This window comes from Rhinolophus sinicus, linkage group LG03 (assembly GCF_036562045.2).
Source record: "Rhinolophus sinicus isolate RSC01 linkage group LG03, ASM3656204v1, whole genome shotgun sequence".
Lineage (NCBI taxonomy): Eukaryota > Metazoa > Chordata > Mammalia > Chiroptera > Rhinolophidae > Rhinolophus > Rhinolophus sinicus.
The window spans coordinates 80,487,722-80,513,628 of record NC_133753.1 but is presented as its reverse complement, the minus strand read 5'-3'; the positions used below and the strand labels follow the sequence as shown (position 1 = coordinate 80,513,628).

The 25,907-nt window shown below is 38.6% G+C and overlaps 1 protein-coding gene across 10 annotated transcripts in view; it reads right to left on the bottom strand.

Moving 5' to 3' along the window:
• Positions 1-25,907, bottom strand: part of NPAS3 (neuronal PAS domain protein 3) — an 856,235-nt gene that overhangs the window by 425,953 nt on the left and 404,375 nt on the right. For 8 of the 10 annotated variants that reach the window (XM_074328134.1, XM_019754550.2, XM_019754555.2 and 5 more), the window contains one exon: positions 12,005-12,087. In XM_074328134.1, coding sequence (XP_074184235.1) covers positions 12,005-12,087 — 83 coding nt within the window. The remainder of the gene's footprint in view (positions 1-12,004; positions 12,088-25,907) is intronic. The other 2 variants (XM_019754551.2, XM_019754553.2) reach the window with 1 other exon arrangement.

The window sequence follows — 25,907 nt, the reverse complement described above, 5'->3', positions numbered from 1 at the left end:
CTGTATCATTCCTACCTGATGCTGGTAGTAAGAACACAATATTTAGGGCCACCAATGACTATTCTAAAGCCAAAAAGAACACCGCAATGTGACCCAGATTTGCAGATATCTCTATCCATCAGCACACTGTTCATATTCATATGTGACACATACCCTAAGATTTGCTAAGACCTCCGTCCAATTTTAAAATTGAAAGTATAATTATTCTTCTGTTCCACTCTAATCTCCCAATAATTCGGCCAGCCTAGTGCCTAAGGAAGAATGAAAGATCCGTACCTGTACCTTGTAAACAATCTTACTATCACCAGGTCCCAAACAGAAGCTGCCCAAACACCATGATACCGTTGCTCTTTTTCCTCCCTGATCTCTACTATATGCGACCACGCCAAGAGGATGCATGTGTCCCACTTAGTGAGGCCAGGACCCTCAGACACTCCCACAGAGACCCACATGAACACCAGACTTAAAAGTGTGCGTGTGTGGTGGATGAAGGGGCCAACTGTGTAATGTAAGTTTGTAGCCACACGAAGCGCTCGTTGACCAGGTCCCTCTGAGCTGGGTGATCTGATTCCCTGTTGTGGCTTCTGAGAGCAGCCTGTCACAGCCAACTTTTGTTGACCCCTCACTAGGAGCCAGGCACTGTGGGTAGTGTCTCCTCTAATTCTCACAGCATTCAATGGGTAAGAACTGCTACGATCTCCGTGTTGGGTTGAGGAAACTGATGTTTAGAGAGTTGAGATAAATTGCCCAAGGTTACATCACTAAGATCAGGGATTCAAATCCAGGTATAACTGATTCAAAAGCCACTAGTTTGTTACACTGAACTGTGTGGGTCTGTTTTGGTATTGGTTTTCTCCACTCAGACTGGGAATGCCCAGAGGCGAAAACATGACTCATCTTTGTATCTCAGTATTTTCTCCAGTCTCTAACGCAAATTAGGCACTCAGAAAATATTTACTGAAGTTCAGTATTTTTAGATTTATTGTCTCATTTTCCTAGATCCTGGCTACATGAGATCATTAATTTTGTGCCTAGAAAATCCCCACTTACTATTAGCACTGTTTTTAGTCTTGCGGCCAAAACCCATAGCTTTTTTCCACAATAAGTTACCTCAAATGCTTTCCCCTCACACATGCTTCTCACACTACTTCTCTGTGAACAATGACATATATTCACCCTGCCAATCAAAGCTAGTAAGGTATGTGGAAACTCAAAGGGATTTGTATCTCCCACATATAAACACATACCACCACGAAAATCTTACTAGGAAGTTCTCCCTTCTGCTTTTGATGTGGGAAGGGATTCTTTCTGGCATGACAAATGATGGATTTTGAGCAACATGCATGAGGAGAATCATATGTGTACTTCAATGTCTTCTCAACATAACTTATAGTAATGGACGATGACTGCTTCTACCATCCAGCTCTTCTAGACTTTCGGTTGACTGTTTATGCCCATTTTTCTAAGCAAATTGAGAAGACTGTACAGTATAATAAGAAGAATACTGGCATATCACGTTTTGATCTAAAGAAAATGTTGATTATGTTCTTTTCAAATTCTGCTTTTTCTAGTTGCTTCTAGATTGCTAATGGGATTATTCTGACAATGCCTTTTGTTATGAGAAGGATTTTCATTCTCAAGGTAAATATATATTCTTACTACCAAAGTCAACATTTTTACTGTGAACTAGTGTATACTACCAAATATAAATATCATTTACGCAAACAGATAATTTATGTTGTGTTCAATGAAAATTATTTATCTTGCTTTTAACCCGAGAGGATTTTATTGATTATGCTCCTGTATTCCTGTGTTGGTAATAATCTCAATAAGCATTACCATTTTTTTCAAAAACATGGGCATTACTCTGGACTACCCAACATAGAGACAGAAATACCAGCAGACATTTATTAAACCCATTCTATGTGCCAGGTTCTGTACTAAGCACTTTTAACTACACTTTTAACTGAAAGCTCAAGACTCACAACACGCCTGTCAGAAACACTTCTACTACTGTTTTTTCCATTTTAAAGATGACGAAACTGAGGTCAGAGAGAGCAAGAGATCATTCTAGGTCTGTAGAGTTAATAAGTGGCAAATTGGGATGTGAACGCAAGTTAGCCAAAGGTCAAAACACACAACACGGAAAGAATCTGCCATACTCTGTCCCACATCTAGAGGCTGTGAATAAAAAACAGGGCTAGGAACACTAAGGTGAGATGAGGCCCTAGTTAAATGTGACTTTGTCTGGGAAGGATTTATTTGTTCATTCATTTATTCACCAGGCCCTTCTTGAGCACCTATTATATGAAGGACTCAAAGTTTATACTTGGAATATACTACTATGAGTGCTTGTTTCTGGGCCACCTCTGAAAGACACAGGAAACTTATACCGCATTTAATGAGGTTTGAGCTTTTCAGAGAAAAGTTTCATGAATTATTTTTCCAGATTGTGGCAAATAAATAACCCTAATATCGCCTTCTGGTTTTTATATACAATGAGTTAAGGTAGCAATGGTTTTTTTTAAATGACAGGTTTTAGACTTTCACAACCATAAAATATTTTCTGATACTCAATTATGAACATGATTTTATACGACTTAAGTTAATTTCGAATAACAGTACTTTTTCCCTCAAAGTAAAATTCTAAGGCAATACAGTATCATGAAATAACGGTTTAGCCATCAACCTCTGTGTGCTTCAGTTTTTGTTTTTTGTGTTTTTGTTTTAAATTTGGGAATGGAGATTTTGATAAAATATACATTCTTGAATTAATGTGAAGACCAGTGATATAATTCTTGGCAAACTACACTGAGATTCTCCAATGAAACCAGTTGCATAAATGTGAAACATTCATCTAGATATAAAATACAAGCTAGGGTCAGAGTGATACCCGCTTTATCAAAGGCCAGCAACTTCGGTGACATGAACATTGCAGATGGGTGATTCAATGGACTCCCTAATATTACTTTGCCAGATCAGATAAGGGACACATCACATCTCTTTTATAAACCCCATTTCAAAAGTTATGATTCATTCATACACATATTTCAATTTATACTTAGGTCAGTTACTAATAGAAGTTGTGCATTAACTTTCAACATTAAAAATATTTTCTTAAATGTCAATGCTGATATCCTATTTGAGGTAAGAATGTGAGAGAGGAGAACAGCCTCACGAAATTTCTGTTTTTCCTTTCCTCTCTTTTTAAATAAAAATACTGGAAAACTTATTTCCGATTGTCTTACAGCTCAATTGATAAGGTGTGTTCCTTTTTTTTTTTGTTCAAGAAAATTTTAAAGCAACTAATTTAAATATGCAAAATTATCTTGAGTTGTTCATACGTGAACTTAAAAGCCGTGCAACACAGGAAAATTAAGTAATTATGCCTCCAAGTTATTTACTGCAATTAAGCTCATTTATCATATGCAAATTAGTGCAAACTGGTCTCATTAGTTACTAAATTACTCAATATGAGCTGAACAATGTAACACTCCAGTTTGTAATGAAAAATCCCTGTAGAGGCAAGCAGTATCAATTAAGCTAATTTGCATATGCAAATATATTCACTAACTTTCTCTTTTTCTATACTTAGTTTTACATTTTCTTACCATTCTGGATCATAGGTAGACTATAGGGTCACTCACCTTTCACTCACTTTATACTCACCTTTTTCTCTATCACAGCTAAAAATGCCTCTATTGCACGAAGTTATTTTATTTTAGCACTAATGTCCAGCAGGATCCCACTTTGCCAGCAAAGGTCATCAGGAGTAAGACCATGCAACTTCCCCAAAGATGATAGTTTCTTTTATAAGTTCCAATAAAACAATAAATAAAGGCAAAATTCCAGCTTATCAGTAAAATAGAAAATAGGCTTGAATGTATCATTATCATTCACAGAAGTCTTTTGGTAACAATACCATCAAAGGTAGAATGAATGCTGACTTGGTTAGGCAGCATCTTTAAATAATAATTTGTATCTTTATATTAGTCAGCTTTTGAGCTCTTTTAGGGATTATTCAGTTTTCTTCATTCAAATGTTTAAATTGTACTAGTCAACCTTTTATTTTCTTGTGTTAAATGAGATTAAAGGAGATGCTGGTGACAGATATGACATTCTCTATCCCCCACCCCAATACTCTTAAAAGTAGCTACTTTTGCCTTTATATCCAATCTATGTCTTTCTCTTTCTCCAATCCAATCATTCTCTAAAGAATTTTCTAGTCTTCTACAACTGAACGGGTCTCAGAGCCTGGAGAAGGCTATGGCTAGAAATACTTGAACACTAACAAAGATATAAAATGTGACAACATACTTTTTACTATTTTGTTTTCCTTCATCAACCCCCAATTTTTAAACATTTCTGGTAGAGAATCTTCATGTCTCATTTATATAACAATAATTCTGCAGGACCAAAATAGTACGTAGACAAACTTGTCATGATTCCAGGGCATGCGCTTAACCAATCTTCAAAATGTGATTAAAAATGGAAACATAGAAATTTCAATGTAAATCCTGATCTGATTTTTTTCCTAAATCTGATCCATAACATCCTCTTTTAAACCTAAGCTCTTCTTTTATTTGAGATATGATTCTACACTCCATTCCATGGTTGAAGGTTTTAAGGGCAATAAATAACATATGATTGAAATCTGACATTTCATTGAGATCCATGTTGTTTTTCAGTTCATCCACACAAATCTCTGACTACTTTGTCTATCAAGTAGAAAAACAACTACATTTGAGTTCCTTTCCTTCCACCATCACAGAAGAATCATACATTAGTTAAATGGTTCTGCTAAGGTGATGGCCATATCTATGAGTGGTATTCTACCAGAAAATGATCCTTGTAAAACAATTAGTTCCCTAGTTATGCTGGGGAAGACAGACAGTCATGCAACCAATCTTCCCAATCTTTCCTGATACATTCCCAGACAGAGTACCACAGTGTTATAATACTGGAATGTTCTTGGCAGTTCACTCTTGGTCTTCTTCAAAGGGTCTGCCCATGAGATTCTCTGTTTGGTGTTTGAATGTTCTAAGAGCCATGCAAAAAATTATTTTACACCCAGAAATAATGCAGGCTCCATTACACAGATACAGGAGGGTTCATGCAATATAGCCAACCTTAAAACTGATACACGGATATCATACTTCTGCATTATCTCCTTTTACGGCATTTCATATAGAATATTATTATTCTCCCAAGACTTAGATAAAATAACGATTATGTTCCTATATCATTTATTTTTTTAAAAAAGTTGGTACTGGTTATGACTGTATTATCCAACTCACAAAATCTCATTTATTTTATATCCAAAACTGGTTATGATAAAAATCATCTCTCAGTCACTTTATAACTATTAATAGCCATTAGTAATGATATGTATTACACAATATCAGTAGTATAACATATATAATATCTATCTGTAGTTCACCACAATGTACTCACAAGAATACAAACATTAATGTTAAAAATCTTCCACATACAAGGTTTGATTTGATTGCTGTTTTAATGCCTGTGACGTGAGTAAAGAAGCATTACTATGGAGTATGCAAAAACAAGACTGCAATTTTATATCACAATTATATAAACATTATTTACAGAATGACAAAAAAAATTTAAACCCCACTGCTAAGGGCACGCAAATAATTAAAACACTCCATTCATAAATATACACCTAAGGGAAAGTCATTCCACTGGTTAATTCTATGAGTTCCAAAGATATTTGTTATCATTTTGTGTTTCATTAACTTTGAGAAAGTAAAATATGAATATTCTATCTGGTCTCCAAATTGGGAAAGTCAAAATAAATACTCATCTGTTTTCATATGAAGGATATGAATGGAAAACAGTAATGCCTACAGAGAGCTTTTAAAGCAAGAGCCAGATTAGTGCTTAGTCTACTATATTCAGGAAAAATCCCACATAATGGCCTAAAGTTCTTGGATGCTTATTTAGCTTGTCACAAAAAGCACAATTCTCCAAATTGACCCCTTGCCCGCCTCCTCCTCATCTGATTAATAAAAGTCAAAGAATAAAGTGAACTAAAATGCCTTGACTCAGGCTCAATGCAAACACTTAAAATCCTGCAGTTGCAAGGCTGACATCAGTTGAGCCCTTAAACTCTCCTGAAGATGCCTCTGTTGTGAAATTCATGTCTGAAACAGCTACAGGTTCACCGAGGCTACAATACGGGTCACAGTCAGTAGGAAAGTTTCCACGTAAGTGATGTGAATGGTGGTCCTAGCATTGCATGGTGCACGACCTGAGTGATGGTCATGCCGACATACACTGGTATTGGATCACTAAATTGGAAAATACTTTGCAACAGCTGATTTTATGAGGTCGGACAATTAAGTCCGCGAACTCATCCTAGAAAAAGTACTACCTACCTCATTGCTCAATATCACTACAGTTACCTTTCAAGTACTCCCCCCTTGGGAAGCTATGCACTGATGCCAGCACCTAGTCCACCCCTCAAAGCAATGTTGGAACTCTTTTTCTGGAATGGCCATCAGAGCTGTCATAGTATTACCCTTGATATCGTGAGTGTTATCCAAATGTCTTCCTTTCAATATTTCCTTTATCTTTGGGTAAAGAAAGAAGTCATTGGGGGCCAGATCAGGTGAGTAGGGGAGGGTGTTCCAATACAGTGATTTGTTTACTGGCTAAAAACTGCCTTACAGACAGTGCTGTGTGAGCTGGTGCGTTGTCATGATGCAAGAGCCATGAATTGTTGGCGAAAAGTTCAGGTCATTTTCGTCTTAACTTTTTCACGCAGTCTTTTCAGCACTTCCAAATAGTAAACTTAGTTAACTGTTTGTCCAGTTGGTACAAATTCATAATGAATAATCTCTCTGATAGCAAAAAAAGTTAGCAACATTGTTGCAACAAGTTTGCGAACTTAATTGTCAGACCTCGTACACTGCTATTGGATCATTAAATTGGAAAATAACTTTGCAACTGTTGATTTTATACTGATAGAATCACCAGTAATTTTTTTCCCCTCTCAGCAGGAAATAAGTCAAATTTTAAATCCAGTAAATTTTCTAAATTTGAGTAAGCGAATATATAGTTAATAAGATATACACTACAAAAACACATACTGCCACAGAAGGGTGGACCAAAAATTAAGGAGTCCACCTTCACCCCACCCCCAACTCTCTACATCAAGGGGTCCTTAGCACGCTCTTCTATGAAACATCACTGGGGTAGCAGGAAACTTGGCACCTGGTACAGAGAAGTCACAAGCATTTCCTGAGCCCCACCCTGCTATTCGGAACTGACCTCTACTTCCAAATTCCATGAATTCCCTGATCCTGTTCACTCAAAATATAAATTATTTCCTTTTATTTCCATTTTCTTTAAAATTTTCCCCGTCATTCTTGGGAAGTATTATAATCTAATGTTAATATGCTGGGTTCACTTTGAACTCTCACATAACTAGCCCTGTGTGCTTGAGTCAGTTATTTAAATTTTCTAGGTCTTAGTTTTCTCAATTTTAAGATGTCCGCAATCATAGCACCTATCTCATAGGGACATACTGTGAGTATTTAATGATGATATAAGAAGAGAATCTAGCACAATACATGGAACATCATACATACAAAAATTCAATAAAGTTAAGCTCAAATCAATCTGGATTAGGCTCTTTCTAATTGAAACACAGCCACCCACAAACACATCACTCACTCACACACACACATACACACCCCTCATTTGGCATTTGCATTAGAAATGCAAATTTACACATATAATTGAAATATTCAATGGCAGGAAAATGGTTAAAGAAATTATGATACATCTATAGTATGGAATGGCATATAACCATTAATAATAATGAAAGCCTATCCTTTTTAATATAGACATGACCACAAAATATTGATTTTTAAAAAGCCGATTGCTAAACAGCATATAATTGGCCAATACTTGATCCCATGAATCTCAGACATATAAACATACTCTAACAACATTAAAAACAAAATTTTCCCGTCACACTACCTTCTTATCTCCTCCCGTCCCTCCTTTATCACCAACATCCAGACACCTGTACCTTGTAGCACTCTTTAAGGCTGTCTGCTGCACCTAAAACTTCACTGCAACTGTTTCAACACATGAAACCTATGACATGTCCAGCATTTATCCTACTACAGGATTTATCCTTAGCCATCTTGATATTGATGCTCCTTCCTTAAGCAAAGTCAAATCCTGTGGTTTCCTCTTAGCTTTCTGTCTATTCCTTCCTCATCTTCCACTTGCATCTTAATGGACACACAATGGGGATGCCGCCCCTCAACCTTCTTCTGTCATTTCCATGGGGCTGCAACTCACTGCTTAATTTAAACTATCATTCATACATATGCGAGTGATTAGTAATTCCCAGCTCGATTTTCAGCCCTAGGCTTGACCGTGTTCTGGAGAATCAGACGCAGGTTTCCAACTGCTTATCTCTTATTAACTTGGCTATTTAAGAGAATATCCCATTTAACATCTCTCAGGTAAGAGGATCATTGAACATCTAGTTACCAAATCTAGAAAACCTGTAATCGCTATTAATTCCTGTCATCCTCTAGCCTTTCACATCTAATGATTTCATTTTAATTCCATACTTGCTTTTCCATTGTAGAGCCTCTATCTTGGAGAATATCTTCCTTTGGACTCTTGGACTATTGCAATAATTTCCTAAATGACCTCCATAGCAATCTCTCACAATTCAAAGACTTTCTAGACACTGTATTTTGATAATAACTCTAAGAAGAAACCAAATCCTGATCTGGTCAGTCTCTTGCACAAAAGCCTTCTCCATGGGCTCATTACTGGTTACAGCATCCTGGCTTGGTTCACTGGGCCCAATATGCTTCATACAATGTCTCCATCTTTATCTCTTATGTGCTCAAAGCCTCATGTGCATGTGAAGCAGCCATCAAACTGAACATATGAACAGCTCCCAAACAAGATCTATTATTGTATTACTTGCCCCCATGACTTTGTGTTTGACGTTGCCTTTGATTAGCATATTCTTCAATTTTCTTAGGAATAAACTTCTCCATTCATCCATCAGCAGCTTAGAGAAGTCTTATTTGATGCTTTGTGGCAAACTCAGAGCCTGACTCTTTTGTAGCCCTATAGTACTTGACCAGTGTGATGCTTCTCACTTTCTGAGGCTCCTGGTTCTTCTTTCCACAAACGATTGCGAGTTGGTTAAGGACCAGCCACGTGCCTACCAGAGTGCATTCTGTGTTCTTATGAGGCATTTTTTGGGGGGTGGGTAATGATGATAAACTATGAGGTTAGAAACCATGCCTACCTTGTTGACCAGATAAATTTTTATCAGATATTTGAAAGTGAAGGAAGGACAGCACAGAAGAAAGAAATAATTCATCCCATTCCCCTTGATTCAACCACATTCCACCATGCATGGACCCTCGTGAAGGAAAATATGGAAACCATATCATCCTTGCAGACCATTGAGGTATTGTTGAACATGGCACAGACATGGGTCTATGGTCTCAAAGGGTCCCATGTTAGGAGGAAAGATAACTAATTAGATAGCATAGAGAAGGCCCTTCTTATTACTGCTACTACTTCACAACTCTTTCCTGCCCACAACTCCTGTGTTTCATTTAGAGGAGTAGTTACAGCTCTTCCACTCCATAACCACTGGCGTTAGAATCAAATGATAAGAAGTTTTAGTTTCTATGACAATTTCAAGAGTATCCGCTGCAACCACTCTTGGATGCCTCACTTTTGTGAAAGCATCCCTATCAAGCCACCTATACTTCTCCTTAAAGCCAAAGGCTTTGAACATATCCCATTCCTAATGTGGACAAACCTATTTGGAAGGGTTTTTTTTTAATGAAGGTGATTTTTTTTTTCTTTAATTTTGACCCCTTTCTCTTTTCCACACTCAGAATCCACACAGAGTATATCTGATTCTCTTTTCACATGAGGCCTTCAAATATAGAGAGAGAATATTAATGCCCCTTTCAAGTATTGTCTTCTCCAAACTAAACGTCACCAAGCCCTGTGCCACTCATCATGCAACGTGATTTCTAGTTCACACACCCTCTGGTTACTCCACTCCAAATAACATCCTGCTGTCTATGTGCCTGTTAAAGCAGGTTGTCTAAGTCAGGTATGTCCAACCTAAAGAACAGAAGTGTTCAGCAGCCTCATTATAGATCCTCTACTTTTTCACTGAAGTCTCATGTTGAATTGGCATGTGGGACAGCCGTTCTATGTTTATCTTAAGTTTATGTTCAATTCAACTTGTAAGCTTTGTGTTTTAAATTTTTTAAATTCTTGCACCTCCTGAATCACCCTCCCCTGAGAGCTTTCTAAAAAGAAGTCAGAGGATAATAATCTGGGGCTACTCTCTGAACCATTTCTTTCATTAAGTCTTATGCACTGATTGCTTCAGAATATAAACAGGAGTCATCCTAAATGCCATCAGCATCTAACGGTACACCAATGGCATGGCTCATACAAAACTTATAAAAGAGATTCTGGAAAAAGTGTGTAAAGGAGAGAGAGAAATAAAAATTTGAAGACCTAGAAAGAAATATCCTTTATGTACCCCTGAAACTAATCTACTACAAAGGTAATTCAAAATTTTATGTGCACAACAGAACAGTATCTCCCAAGGTGTATTTTAAGAAACATCAGTTAATGGAATCTTAACAGGTATTAGTGGAGAAATGAGAAACATCAGAATAAACAAAAATAAACAAAGTAAGTTGCTTCAAAGTAAGCTCCTTAAATTTGCAAATGTGAATTGTGACAGCTCAGATCTAATGAAATACCAAATTTTCTCAAAAGGTTGTGAAAAAATCACAAATTCCAGGATGGCACCCTGGAGATTCTCATTTAGTAGGTTTGGTGAGAGGCCAAGGAACGTGTCCTCTGAATAAGCATCTCAGGGGATACTGAAGGCACTAGCCAAGGAACCGCTTTGGAGAACCACTGGGATTTGACTGTGAAGAATCTGATGAGAGTTTTCTAGAATATATACTTTCAGGAATAATAGGCTAGATTCGATACTACTTGTGGCTATCTAGAAAATAAAAGCATCGTAGAAGTCATTTTTTTTTAACTCTGAATAAACAGGAATCTAGAGTTTTCTTTCATTTATCAAAAAATAAATAAATAAATAAATAAATAAATAACCATCTTTTCCAAATAATCTGCCTAAATATCCCAAACACGTTTGCTTCTCTAATTCTGTGTTAAAAATGTATCTTGCATAGTTAAAGAAAGCTTTCGCTCTGGCAATATCTACCCTGGAAGCAGAAATGATGTAGAACCATTATTCATGGATGTGTAGAATTGATGGCAAAGTGTTAAGAAAACAGGTTTTGAGGAAGTGAGATGCTGAGTTTGGGATGAATCTTCTCTGGGACAAGTAACTGCAGGACCTTGTAGTCACTCTCACATTTATCAGGCATGACCTTCATTGGTGAAATTAAATTAGTATTATGTGTCTCTTTCACTTAAAAATTGACTTTCAAAATTCATCCTGAGCAAGTATGCAAGTTTGGGGGAGGAGCAACATTAAGGTTGGAAGCACTTATGAATGCAAACTCAAGCAAAGAACTGACATTTGGCAACACAGGAAAACGTCACATTACTTTCACAACATTTTGCTCTTCCAAAAACAATATAGAGCTCCAAAGACACACACATATATCTACTTACAAATGCGGCACACACACAGTCATTCTGGGAACAGCCAGCTACTATACATTGAGCATGAACTGAATAGTGCAATTCATCTCAATTATTACAAATAATACTTGCCCTCCCTTTCTCATTAATATTCTCTCAAGGGATGGCTTTCTAAAAAGAAAAAATGAGTTCATAAGAATTTCAGAATTCCGAGATAAAATAACAACAGTCATATACATAGCTGAAATTTAAAAAAAAAATTAATACAAAGATGAAACAATTTTTTTTGTTTTTTTTTTTTAGTAAAAGATAAGCAAGCTTCTTTTAAACGTACCTGCAAAATGTGACTTCCCAAATGTGTTTCAAATACTTCAATGGCCAGTGCACTGGGGCTTCTCCTTCGTTGTGTACCTATAACTTAAAAAAAAAAAAAAAGAAGAAAGAAAGAAAAAAAGAAAGGAAGAAAGAAAAAGGAAAAAAAGAAGAAAAAATTAAGTTAGAGCTCTGATTCACATCTCCAGCCTAATTTCTCTTTAATTGCATCACTAGCTAGTTACTAAATCAGACATCTCAAAGACATACAACCTGGTGTTAATTCGGTTCTGAGTTGCCTGAGCATAAGTGGAACCCAGGTTGAATGTTCAACTCAGATAACAACTTCTACAAACATCAACGACCACATCCAGACTTTTTTTCCCAGCTATTTTTCCTGTACTGCAGTAAAAACATGAATGTTCACATCCCTTTAAAATAAACTGGTAAACTGTTTTTCCTAAAATTTAGGTGTCTTTACAGCACAATGTACAACATACTGCCTTTCCCGCCTCCTCCCCCCCCAGATAAAACCTAAACTTTTCATATACTCTAAGGAAAATGTTTAAATGTTCTAATGCAACAACTTTATCATAATTTAATAAGCACAACATGTTGGATAGAGATTCTCATTAATGACTGTTTGCACTGGTGTTAAGTGTCTCAGGATGGCTGGATTTTGTATTTACTGAATAGTCATTCATGTGTAACTGTTCCTACGGGACCACCGAGAAGCCCAGGGGGATTGTTGCCCAGCACGCGCCTCACCAGGTCAGGGAGCGTTTTCTTCTCTGGATACTCCTGTTTCTGTACCCACCTATGCAGTCAGTCCTGCTCTTTCTGGCATATTACACATGTTGTCTGCAAGCACCTAACTCAAGGAGCCCCCACAAACCTTAACAAAAGTGAGCTTCATGTATTGTATTTGTGGGATCCAGAATTGAGGGTTGGTCTTCTCTATACACATTTTTTTTTTTTTTTTTTTTTTTGCATGGAGTCACAATGTGCTTTGAAATCTGTTCTGGGTATTCTCCTCCCGCCTTGTAACCGCTCCAAAAAAATTCTATTTGATTTATAGTAATTTATGAAAGCAAATATTAAGATCTTTTCCATCTCTTCAACACGTAAATTCCCGATGTCTTCTTGCTTTCTTTGGAAATTTTATTACTAGCCTCTGCTCCCTCATACCTAGACATCACGGATTTGAAATAAAATAAAAATCCCCTGCTTTCTTACTTCTAAAACCACTTTCAACTAGTTGACAAGAAAATTCAAACAAAATGCTGCTGAGATAATTCTGCTTTGTTTCAGTTAGTCAGTCAGTCAGTTGGATCCATAGCTTAGTAGGGATGATAATATAAATGTAGTTGTGATTATTGTGTTGTGCAAAAGTAGGCAGTTTACCCTGCAATTGTGTTAGTGTCTGCAATGTCTGAAAGGCACTTTGAAAACACATGAATGTTAAGCATCATTATTACTGGCAAGAAGAAATAAAAGGGGCATTTTGTTTCAATGGCAAAATTTATAAAATATAATTGAAGAGTGATTATTATCAAAAAATATTCCAGCTGGAAGGGATCTTAGAGACCTCCAACTTCCTCATTTGCTTCAGAAGCAAAACACACAAAAAAATCTTAACACAGAAAAATCAGTTTTTTATCCAGAATAATAAAGATTAATCTTTATTATCAGTATAGACATAATATTTTTAATATTCAGATATACTTAAGACAGTACTAGTCTGTGTGTGCGTGCGTGCGTGTGTGTGTGTGTGTGTGTGTGTGTGTTTCTGATTAATTTCCTATTCTAACATGCACATTACTCCCTTCAAAACTCCTTTGGCATTTTTGATAATGCAGCTGTCTTGCTGAATACTGTTTTCAGTTTCTAGAGTGTTAATTGCACATTATGGTAGCTTGGTGTGAATGATCCCACATGAATAAAATCTGCAGTCCTTTTTTTTTTTTTTTTTTTAAGATTGCTGAGGGAGGGTTGATAGGGAGAGGGGGAGTTGAAAAACTTCAAAAGTGTCCACTCGGTTTTTGAGGCAGTAATTGGGATCCAGAAAGCTCCTTTTTAATAGTTCATAATATGGGTGCACTTCAGGACTTCCAATTACAAAGTTCAAAATAAATCGTTGCGCCTCACAAAAGAAAATAGGATGATTTTCGACAACATAGACTTTTCTACAAAGAATTGGATTGGAGTGGGGGGTAGGAAAGCAAGAATCACCAACCTAGAGGAGATCCTAAAACATCACAGGCAATATAAGGAGTGTGTTTATTTACTAGAATGCCCAATACTCCAGTAAGGACAGGTGGCAACTCTGACTTCTAGAAGAACAGGTGAGTTCAGGGGGTGCTGCAGGAGTTATCCAAGTTTTACTCTTAGTGGCCTTCCTTTTCCTTCCTTTGTCCCACTTAGGACTCAGGCTGTCTTCTAAGTATATGTTGCAAATGTGTACATAGTTAGGAATTTTATTTAGGAAAACTAATTAGTCAGCCTGGGGATCCCAAATGTCTTTATCGCCCCACGTCCTCGAGTCTTCCCTGCACAGGTATTCCCCTTTGTTCTTCAAATCCTCTAGAAATGTGAGTGAGCACCCCAGTACATGCTAGCACAACACGCAGGTATCTCCTAAGTGCTTTCATGCTATTCTATTCAATGGCACTTTTATGGCACTGGAGTTCCTCTTGATTTATATATTTTGCATTTATGTAGGTGATGTGGGGCTATAATGACAGTTCCTAATTTTATAACCAACATAAATATGTTAAACAGGAGCCCATTATGTCCCTGGTAGAAGACCAGCTCTCTGACTCCAGCATTATTGGTAACTGAATAGATGCTTAAAATGTACTTCTTATTTTGTACTTTTTATCCTATCGCATTTGGCATTTGGAGATTAAGACAATAATCTGATAACTCAGGAACAGTGCAAATGTAGTTATTCTTGTTTCACCACGTTATTGTGTTTATAGAGTATCATTAATAAATAAACAAAAACAAAAGGGGCGTTTCCTCAATAGGTCCATCATCCTCAGAGAAGTAACAATCAATGCTTATGAAGCTCTCTCAGATCTCTGGATTTTGGAAGTTGACAGTTTCTAAAACCAGTTGGTAGACCAGACAAAATGCATATCTACTGCTGAATAGGTCACTGTTTTATTTGATTTAACATGTTTCACTTATTTGTTTGTCCAATTCAAATGTAAACTAAAAAATTTGAAATGTAAAGAACACTAACTAAATTAAACAAACCCCCCACCCCCAAAAAAACATACAGAAAATGCTAAATAAATGGAACACATAATCACTAATCTGTGAAGAGTATGTCCATAACTCATTGGCAGTGAAATGTAAGTTTTCTAGTTGAACAGCTTATACAAACTGTTAAAAGAAAAAAAAAAATCAAACCACAGTAACATATGTAGTAATTCAACTTCAAGCTCAATTCAGAATCCACTGAATATCTATTTGATGTTTAAAATTGCTAGTGACTATAAGATAACTAGTGCTATAAAACCCAATAAACAGCCCTAAAGAAAATGTTAAGCAATTTACAACAAACCAAGGCCCAGCGTATAATTATCAGCAAATACCTCACCACTGTTATCTCCTGTTTTGCAAGGGTTAAAAATAAAACACCAGGAGTTTTAAGAGATTTTAAATAGAAGAGATATATAGTGTGATACACATAGGGAGAAGGATTTTTTTAAATCAACTAAAAAAACTGCCTGTCTCAAAAATCTAAAATATGATGAATCATTAGGACTATACATTTGGCCTTTCATTAAAAAAGTGGAAACCACTATATGGAAACCACAATCAGAAACATGTATCTGAAAAATTAGTTTTGTCTCTCAACAATTTTGGCAAAAATGACTGCAGGTTCTCTTCTGTATAGTGAAGAAGGTATCTAGACTCTTCTGCATAACCTTGTGAGGCAGCCTTTGAGAAGTACTTCAGTGCAGTAAAAGGCAGTTCCTCTTTGGAGAAATATATCCCACAACCCCAGTCATATTCTGAACCAGTGCTCGTCACCTTCAGGGAGGTACAAACACCAGGAAGGCTGAGGATTAGCACTCAGTGAGAGTCTGACCTATTCAGCCAAAAGGTCAGCTTGCCACAGAAGAACCCATTACAAAATAGAAACAGGACAGCTCAGTGGACACATAATGAAAGGGGAAAAGTCAGGAGCCCTAGTTGCCTTGGGTCCTGCATTGCCCTTTACCTCCGCAACCCTCCCCACCCCCATTTCCAGAAAAGGTGGAGCTGCCCCAGCTTCTCCCCAGCACAGTTCACAATGGGAAGACAGGCAGGGAGAGAGAAAGGGGCTCATTTAAGGGATCACTTGAAAAAGATATTTACAAGTGTACATGAGTATGACATTGTGAGGGAGAGTTTCCAATGGATAGTTTTATTGGGAAAAAGTAGTCATTGGCAGATAGGGAAGACCACTGTAGAGGTATTTTTTCATCCAGCCCCACTCCTTGGGGAGCAAGATGGCCGCATAGGTAAAGGTAGTCTGAAAGTTCTGCAGGTATTAAGAAGGCAAGCCTCGTGCCAAGATGGCTACCCTCAGAATCCATCATCCAGGGGGCAAGTCTCTGTTCTCACACGGAGCTCAGGGGGAAGGGAGAACTAAGGGGCCTGCTTAGTGCACTCCCTGGGCTTCTGCACGGGCTAAGCAAAGTCAGGGGATGGGAAAGAACGGCGTATAGAATGCTTAATGAGTCTCCATGGCTATCGAAGAAAAGAAAGGGATTTCCCTTGAAGAATCTCAATTAGCCTCCCTCATTGTAGGGCAAAGGAAGCCAGAGAGGGTTTTCCCAGGAGCCTTAGAAGTCTATAGTGTGTGTGTGTGTGTGTGTGTGTGTGTGTGTGTGTGTGTTTCCCTATAAAAATGCAATTTGTGTGTTCATTTACTAGCAGACCAAATCTTCCTGCTGGAACTAGTCATCACAAGTCTGCTTACTACCCACAGTCAAAATTTGCATACTTTCAAAACTGATGTCCTCATTGCTTGAGCATGCCTTAGACACTGGGGGCATCTCAGGTTGGGATGGAGATGAGACACTGGAAACTTGTGTGCTAAGTACCGATTTCACTGATACAGCAGCACTGTAACTAAAACTGTTGTGGCAAGCACAATATGTGGAGTTCCCACTCAGGGCATCATGCAAATTTCTGAAAACAAATATTGCAATACTTTTTCAATGTACTTCACCCACGATTTGTTTTTTGCCATTTAAAATAGCGGATAACTAATGAGTGGAGAAGAGAGCTAAAGGCAAGCATTGTTAATCAATCAGTTGAATCCTTGATTTAAAATAAACACAAGAAAGGAAACCCCCTGTGTTCAGGAGTAGTATACTCTGGGCTTATTTCAAAATTCATATTTAGTAGATTTTTAAAAAGCAAAAAATACGCCTTCATAATTCATATTCCAGAAGCCAATAGTACACTCTTTTACAAATTGAGACCAAAAGAGGTATTTAATCAATAAAATAATTGAAACTTCAAGAAGTCTCATGCTGATTCAAAAATTCTCGGATACAAGACATACTTAAATTCCTCCCACAATTCGAGTATGGATTAAATACATTAGAGAAAAGCATTAGGGATGGTATGACTGTGAAAGTATTAATACCCTGCTTCCCCAAAAATAAGACCTAGCCGGACCATCAGCTCTAATGTGTCTTTCGGAGCAAAAATTAATAAAAGTCTCGGTCTTATATAATATAATATGACTTGGTATGATATGATATGATATGATATATGATATGATACGATACGATATGATGTAATGTAATATAAGACCCTGACTTTTTACTCCAAAAGATGCATTAGAGCTGATGGTCCGGCTAGGTCTTATTTTTGGGGCAACACAGTACTTACAAAGGAATTGTTGAATTTGTGGAAAAGAAACCGTGTCTGTTTTCTCAGAAAAGCATATCTCTATGTCTTCAACTAGTAAGAACGAAGGTGGACACATACAGCATTCAACATCTCTGTTGAGTCAAGAGTGTGTTTATCATGCACTTCTCATCTTCTGAAGAACTAAACAGTATTCAGATGACTTCTGAAAACTTTTATTTACAATATTCTACACCAAAATAGCAGTCCTCTAAAAGAGAAATAGCAGCCAAGCATTACTATGATAGTCTTGACATTGTTTTGTGTATTTGGTAAGAAACACATTTCAGGGACTTCTTTTTAGTAAAAATTTTCCAATTTAAAGACTTATTTTGCCCACCAGCCTTCCTTTTCTATTAAAGGAAATGAGTGTTTCTAGCTACCGAAGCAGCTATTAATATTTCTTCATCTGTATCTGAGAAAGGAGGGAAATAGCCTTTCTCTGACAATCTGATATTTACTATGGGAACTATTATATGCCCTTTATACGGCCACATATAAGGTGATTAACATTCTTCACGAGAGAACCCAAACTTCCCCTTGACAATGAAGTTCTACGACAGTGGGTTAAGCTGCTGTTTGGAGTGACAGCCCCTGAGGGAATAATGAAGCCCTGACAGTCAACGTATCTGAGGATGGAGACCTCGGGAAAATTCAGGCATGATCCACAGCCTAGGCTGATGGTTGGGGAGTGGGGTACATGAGGGAGACCCTTAAGAGAGGCAAGGGGGCAGGAGGGAGGAGAGCATGCCATGGGACTGGACTAAAAGATAAGGACATGTTTACATTCCTGATTCTTCAAAGTAATTGTTACAAATGCAAAGAGGACTTTCTAAAAATGGTAGGTATTAATCATTCTAATTTTAGTTTCTTAATCATTTCAAAATAACAATCTACATAAAGAGAGGGCACTTTCAAAAGACTGGTGTCCAAAAATAACTCCAGTTCCTTTCCCAATGTGTTTCTTGGCTTCAGCAACTAGATGCTACAGGGATTACTTTAGGATGCTAAGTTTAAAACTAACTACTTACTTCCCTTTATAAAATGAAAGGAAGGAGACTTTCCTCTTTGTATTTATGAAATAAATACAAGGTAAAAAATAATCGATCCTGATTAATTCCAGGTTTTGGATTCCAGCAGAGTAATAGGATATGATCTATTACATATTTCCCATTCCCAATCTGGGAAAGTTTTAAGAGTGAGGCAGTTACAGAGTGATTTTAGAATGAAGAGTGTAGAATAGGAGAATCTTCCAGTGGCAGAGTCTTGATTTTTATCTAACATAAACTCAGCAAGAAGATATAAACTAATTAATTCTGGCTTCAGGGCTACAGCAACAAACACCTATTGAGTCATACTACATGGCAGGCACTCAGCTGGATATTCTGAGCACAAAGACGACCAAGACACAGTCCCCTGAGTGAGGCAGTCCCTTTGTGACAGGCAGAACATCCAGTGGGCCATAGAGAGTGGGCAGTCCAGTCTCTGGCCTGAGCTTGTGGCCTGAATACATGTCTGATGTAGGAAGGTGCTCTGCTTTCTCAGTACAATCTGCCAGCTATACTTTTGAGCTTCTTTTGTTGTTGTCATTATTATTCTTGCTCTCATTAAAATTCCTGTTTTCCAAAGACCACTTTCCTTTCCATCAACTCTGTGTATGTCAGGAAGAAATGCTGCATGTTCTCATCAATTAAGTGCATAGTTCATAGAAAGACACCAAGTACTCTCTGACCATAGCTCTCAAAGAGTAAACCAGAGAGAACACATCAAATTTGGGATTTGAATGCAGCAGTAACTTTGCAAAGCTTCCTACTTGTCCTTTAATTGGTAGAAATGATCTCTCCACTAATATGCTGAAAATATTTTCAGAAGTTTAAACTTTTAATGGAGGTGAATTCAAAAATCTTTATGCACTCCTATGTTTATTGCAGCACTATACACTATAGCCAAGACCTGGAAACAACCGAAATGCCCATCAGTAGATGACTGGATTAAGAAACTGTGGTATATTTATACAATGGAGTATTATGCAGCCATAAAGAAGAAAGAAATCTTACCATTTGCAACAACATGGATGGACCTAGAGAACATTATGTTAAGTGAAATAAGTCAGAAAGAGAAAGACAAATACCATATGATCTCACTTATATGCGGAATCTAAAGAAAAGAATAAGTGAATGAACTAATCAGAGACAGTTTTGGAAACATGGAGGAGAAACAGAGGGTTGCTAGAGGGGCGGGGGGTGGGGATAAGGGGAAGGTAAGAGGTTTTGAAAAATAGTCGGTAACCACAAGATGGTCATGGGGGTTTGAAAATTAATTTGGGGATAGTGGATGGGGGGGGGTTCACACAGTGTGAGGGATATAAATGATAAACGTCTAAGTTTTGCTTTGTCTTGTGCACCTGAAACTGATTAAAAAACAAGTAAATAAATTAAAAAACAAACAAACAAAAAAAAAACTTTTAATGGAGGTGAGATTTGGTATGCTCCCTCAGTAAAGGCCAAAAAAAAAAAAAAAAGAAAAAAGAAAAAGAAACGATTAGCATGCTTTCATTTTGTAAACTGTCTTAAAAGGCTGTCAGTTGAGTGCTGCCATACTGCTGTCACCCCCTGACCTCAGCGGCACACAGACTGTTAGTGGCATGATTCTGCCCAGTAGGAAGGGGGTGGAGACTATCATTGAATCAGGACCATGTCACTTAGCACTCCTGGTAAAAGGAAGAGGTCCACATCTGTTATCTTGATTTCTGTTTTCAAGTAAGATCCCAAAGCTTCATGTTGTGACATTTGTAACATCTGCTACAAATACTGAAGTAAGTCAGGCACAATCTTATTACTTCCAGTCTAATGCTGCATCCACCCTCTGGGCTTTCCTAGGCCACTGATACAACAGGGAGCTGAGAACATTGGATGTGCGAGAGCAGCTGATGTTTCTGAGGGAGAAAGAGGTCTATTGCCCTCTCTCTCTCTTCCCCCTGTTCATCCAGTCATATATTCAGTCATATTCACGTTCTCTCTTTCTTCTTTCCCCCTCCCACCTGGCTTGCTTCTGGGCCACATAAATGCTCGGCAGTGTGTTCAGTGAGTTTTCTTTCTGCCGAAAGAACAGTCAACATAAATAGTTCTACGAAGCAGTGGGGTGTTGACCCAACAGACGCAATGCTCTGCTTAGAGCAGCACCTGCTTGAAGAGTCACTGTGATGAATTTCCAAAGCTCAACCATTTCAGACTATGGTATTATATTTATTTATCCAAAATTTAGAATACTCATAATATGAAATATATTAACCTCACTGACCTAGGTGCTAGAGATGTAAGCCAGGCTCCCATTCCCATTTCTAGATGCTTCTTTTATATGTCTGCAGAAGACAGTGAAAAGCATCCATGTAAAATATTTGTTGTACCTCTACTCAGAGCTGGGCTCTGTGTCAGATGAGATAAAAATGAAAAGGCATCATTTTAACTCTCCAGATGATCAGAGTCTAGTGGAGAGACTGACACATAGGCAAATGAATAAAATGCAATAAATGTGCAACTATCAACGATCAACTTAGGATGGGCGCAGAGAAAGTGGAGGCAAAAAAGACCTCAGAATGGGGGCTCCTGGAACTGGGGTATAGAGTGTGAGGTCACACAGACGGTGAACTACAACAGTCAAGACCCTGGGATCCATAGGTCAGACGTGAAGGCCAGGACAAATGCACAGTTACAGACGACACATGCAAGGGACTAGGTGTGTCATCTTGCCCACTGCAACTTGCTTCTCCTTAAGTTTCAACACCAATGAGTTGTCACACTGCTAGGAACATGTGCAGGGTTGGCTTTCCCCATGACCACGGCACCTTCATGGGGCTTAACCAGCTTAATTGTCACTGATTATGCCCAGGAGAACCAAAGATCTGTCTGAAAACCTTCACTTTACAAATTGATGTCCTGTGCAACTTAAACACCACTGCTTGCATTGGAAGCCCTGAAGTGCACACCTCCATCATAGCACCCAGCTTGGCATCTCTATGAGGCACCTCAGTCCTGAAATGAACTGTCATATCACCTCGGAGGTAGGAAGAAGACTAGCGTGACTCAGGTCCCTGTTGTAGGACATCTGACTCCTTCCAAGATGCTGCCTGCCCTCTGCTTTCAGGGAATGTTTAAGGGGAGGATCTCACCATTGGGAGACAGATGTGCACAGAAGAGAGGATTTGGGTTCTGGAGTCAGAAAGACTAAGTTTTAAATCCTGCATTGATCTCTAATTAGCTGGATGTTCTGGGACACACTGGGCTTTGTGGACCTCAATTTCTCATTCTGTCCAAAGGGTGAATGTCTCACAGAGCTGTTGTGGGGACATGTGACATCCCTTCCCATGCTTTAATTTTCCTCCCATAACTTATTTGCATATTGACTCTCTCTTCTACCTTCTTAAGTTGGAGGAATCATTTTGTGCAGTGCTGAGACCCAAGCAGTTAGAGTCGGGCCCAGAACACAGAGGTGCACAATAAATACTTGGGAAAAAATAACCGCTCTCCAGCACAGCACCTAGCCCACGGAGGGGCTCAGCTCGTGTCAGCTCTCTCCTCCTTGGTATGAAAAGCAGAAGCTGGGCCAGAGATGACTTTTCTAAACCATGGTATTTATCTCAATTTTAATAGGAATTTTAGGACTATTTTTCTTAAATATTAGGAATATTTCAGAATTACTTCCTAAAATAGTAGGAATATTTTGTTTCTCTGCATGTTGTCCCTACTTTCTGCCCTTCCAATAGCATGATGTCAAATCTACAGTGTCACCACAGGCCCTGCAAGCCAACTGCAATCAGGGCCTCAAACCAGTACAAACATTTCACACATACTTGGGCAAACGGCCAGCAATTCACTAAGTGTCAGCAACTGCCCACTGAATTTTCCTTTGAAGGATTCACTCGTGCCCCATCCAGCAGTAATTGGCATTTGTTTAAGACGCTGAACGCCTCAGACATAACTTGATTAGGTAAATATACACAGCCACCACCACTGCAAACCAAAATCAGCTGTTACACCCCACCATCTTCCTCTTGATTTCCTATAAACAAAAGCCCACACACAGCAACGGTAACTGAGCAGAAGCTAGGTCTTGCTGTATTAGCAGATCAAGGTCCGTCATCATTGCCCTGTGCCTCTTTGGGACCTACAGAGGCTATGATTTTGGCAGAGTTAGAAACCAAATAAGAAAGGTGAGCACTATTTGGAGAGCAGAGATTAATAAACAGGCTGACAAGAGTGTCAGACCTAGAATTAAGAACACACACAAGCAAATGCTTTCATGCTTTCATACTCAACCACCACCATCACCAACATGAAACATATCAAGGAGAATAAACCTAATATAAAGACCTATTATTTAGATTCAAGGTTCAGCTCAAGCCTCTCTCTATCAGAGGTTCTTAACATGTTTCTATCTTTGAATAACAGAGCTGTTTAAGCAAGCCCTCTTCCCAAGGAAATATTTAAATGCAAAACTGCATACACAATTACAAAAATTCCAAAGAGCCTCTGAAACCTATCTGTAGACCTCAGGTCAAGAACTCTTGTTTAGACAAGAGCCAAGTATCCACATAGGGCCTGTACCAATCTAGCACTTAGTGGGACTGAATGAATGATTTCTTGAATGAATGAGTAAGTAATCAAATGAATACTCAAATGAAGGGATGGAAGACATTCAGTCAAGAGAGAATACACAACTCAAGCAGACACTTGTATTCTGTGTGGAACTGTGAGACTGAAAGCGGCAGCCAGTTAGTTGGTTTATTCACAAAAATTGCTTTGTGGAATTATACACTGCTCCTCCCCTTCTAAATGCAGACGGAGAGAGGAAAGGAAAAAGAGATAATGAAGGTTTGCAAATGAAGTGGGTACAACTGTGCAATCAATCAACATTTTCTGAAAAAGAAACTGCATCCCTTGCCAAAAAATCTGAACTGAATAACTGAACCAGCATTCTGATGAGAATGGACTTTGCCACTAGCCAGTCATTTTTATTTGTCTTCCAGCTGTCTTGCTTCTCTTTTCCAGGAAGTCACCGGTCTCTGCAGTTTAGTAAGTTCAGGCATGGGAATTCATTTCACCATGGTCAAATGCATACTCCGTGTTTCATCTTTTAATAAACCTTCACTGAGTGTTTACTCTGTGCCAAGTATTATGCTAATTAGAAAGGATGCCATTCAATCACTCCCCTAAATGATCACTGAAGGCCTACTAAGTGGCAGGCTCTCTTCTAGGGACAGGCCACGGAAGTGTGAACAAATCAGACAGACATGCCTGCATATTGCTGACAATCCAGTGTGGAAGATGGACAACGACAACATAATAATACACATACCTAAATACGAAGAGCAGCATGAAGAAAAACAAGGGGGGGAGAGGAAAGAAGTGACAAGAATTTCTGTATAATATAGGAAAATCAGAGAAGACCTGTCCAACAATATATCTGAGTAGAGATACGAACAAAGTGAAGACGTGATATAATGTCCAGGTGAAGAGAAAAGAAAGTACAAAGGCCCTGAGATGGAAAAAAACTTACCAGGTTCAGGAAATGGCAAGGAGCCAGTATCCACAGGCACCTAGAGACTAGGGAGAGAGAAATACAAGCTGTCATAAAATAAAGGTTTACTTGGAGGAGCTCAGGAAAGGGAGTATCTAACTCCAATGGAATTCAAAGATGTAAGAGAGAAGAGGGTATCTGAGCTAGAAATGAGTAGAAATGTTCCAGGCAAACAAGCCAGGGATTGGTGGGGGTGAAGGGAGTGGTTGAGGTAGAGAGAAGGGCAAGCGTAATGGCACAAAGCCAGCAAGACATGGGAGTTCCACATTGGGAGGAAGAACTGTCAGAAGACATCCATAGGCTAAGTCACAAATGGCCTCACAAACGCTGCAAAGGTGTCCCCAGTTTACATACAGTAACTGGGATCCATCTGAAGAGGTGAGGAGGGGAGGGGCAGGAGCAAACGTGTGTTATATCAACAGCGCAGAGGTGCACAGGGCAAAACTGTGTCTGGAGGAAGGTGGAAATGTGGCTATCACAGATGATGATGAGTTAATCCTACTAAGTAATATAGAAAGACTGTAGAGAGAAGTTTGGTTCTAAAGGCATTTATGAGGCAGGATTGAGAGAGTTTTGTGATTGCCTGTTAAGGGAAAAGAGTCAAGTATGAATTTCAATGTTGGGGTTAGCAAACTGTAGAGACTGTTCAGTCCCCTGCTGCAATGGAACATTTAGGAAGGAAGAAGGTGTCAAGGATAAGATGGGGCATTGAACTGGAGGTGTCTTTAGGACAGACCCATTGAGATGGAATATCCAGTAGACCTGAGGCTCCTGGTTGCAGTGTGGCAGCGATGAGGGCTTGGCTGTAAGGCACTGGCATACAGGTGGGGGTAGAAGCCACAAGACAGCAGACTGAGGGGAGTGCTGGGGGCCTGCCTGGGAACATCTGCATTTACAGAGAGGAGGGGGGCCAGCAAAGATCCTGAGAATGAACAGCCAGAAAGGTAGGATGGGGATAAAGAGGTGGTGGTGTCCTACCAAGAGGAAGAGCAGGTTATTTGAAGGACATAGTCATCAACTATGTCAGATGTCACAGGAGAGCCCTGAAGACCTTGGGTGGGGGCACTGCTGTCAACTGCAGAGCATATGAGAGGTGAGAACCATGAGGTATGCGCCTTAAATTCCTTTTCTAGAAATGAGGAAGTGAAAGAAAGGAGCATAAGGGATGAAAGCTGGAGCATAAGGACGGAGAAGTGGGAAAACACCCAGGGTGAAGAGAATTTTTTTTAAAGTGACTTGAGGATGCTTATATCCTGAGAGGAAGAAGCAAGAAACATCCATGAGATATAAAAAGATGGAACACCCTCAAAAGAAGCTACAGAATTTTCCAGAGTTTAGGTCAAGCTGAGAAATAGGTTAACACAAGTTTTTTTTGTTGTTTATTTTTTAATTCCACATTTTACCATAACCTGAATCTACAAAGATTATGC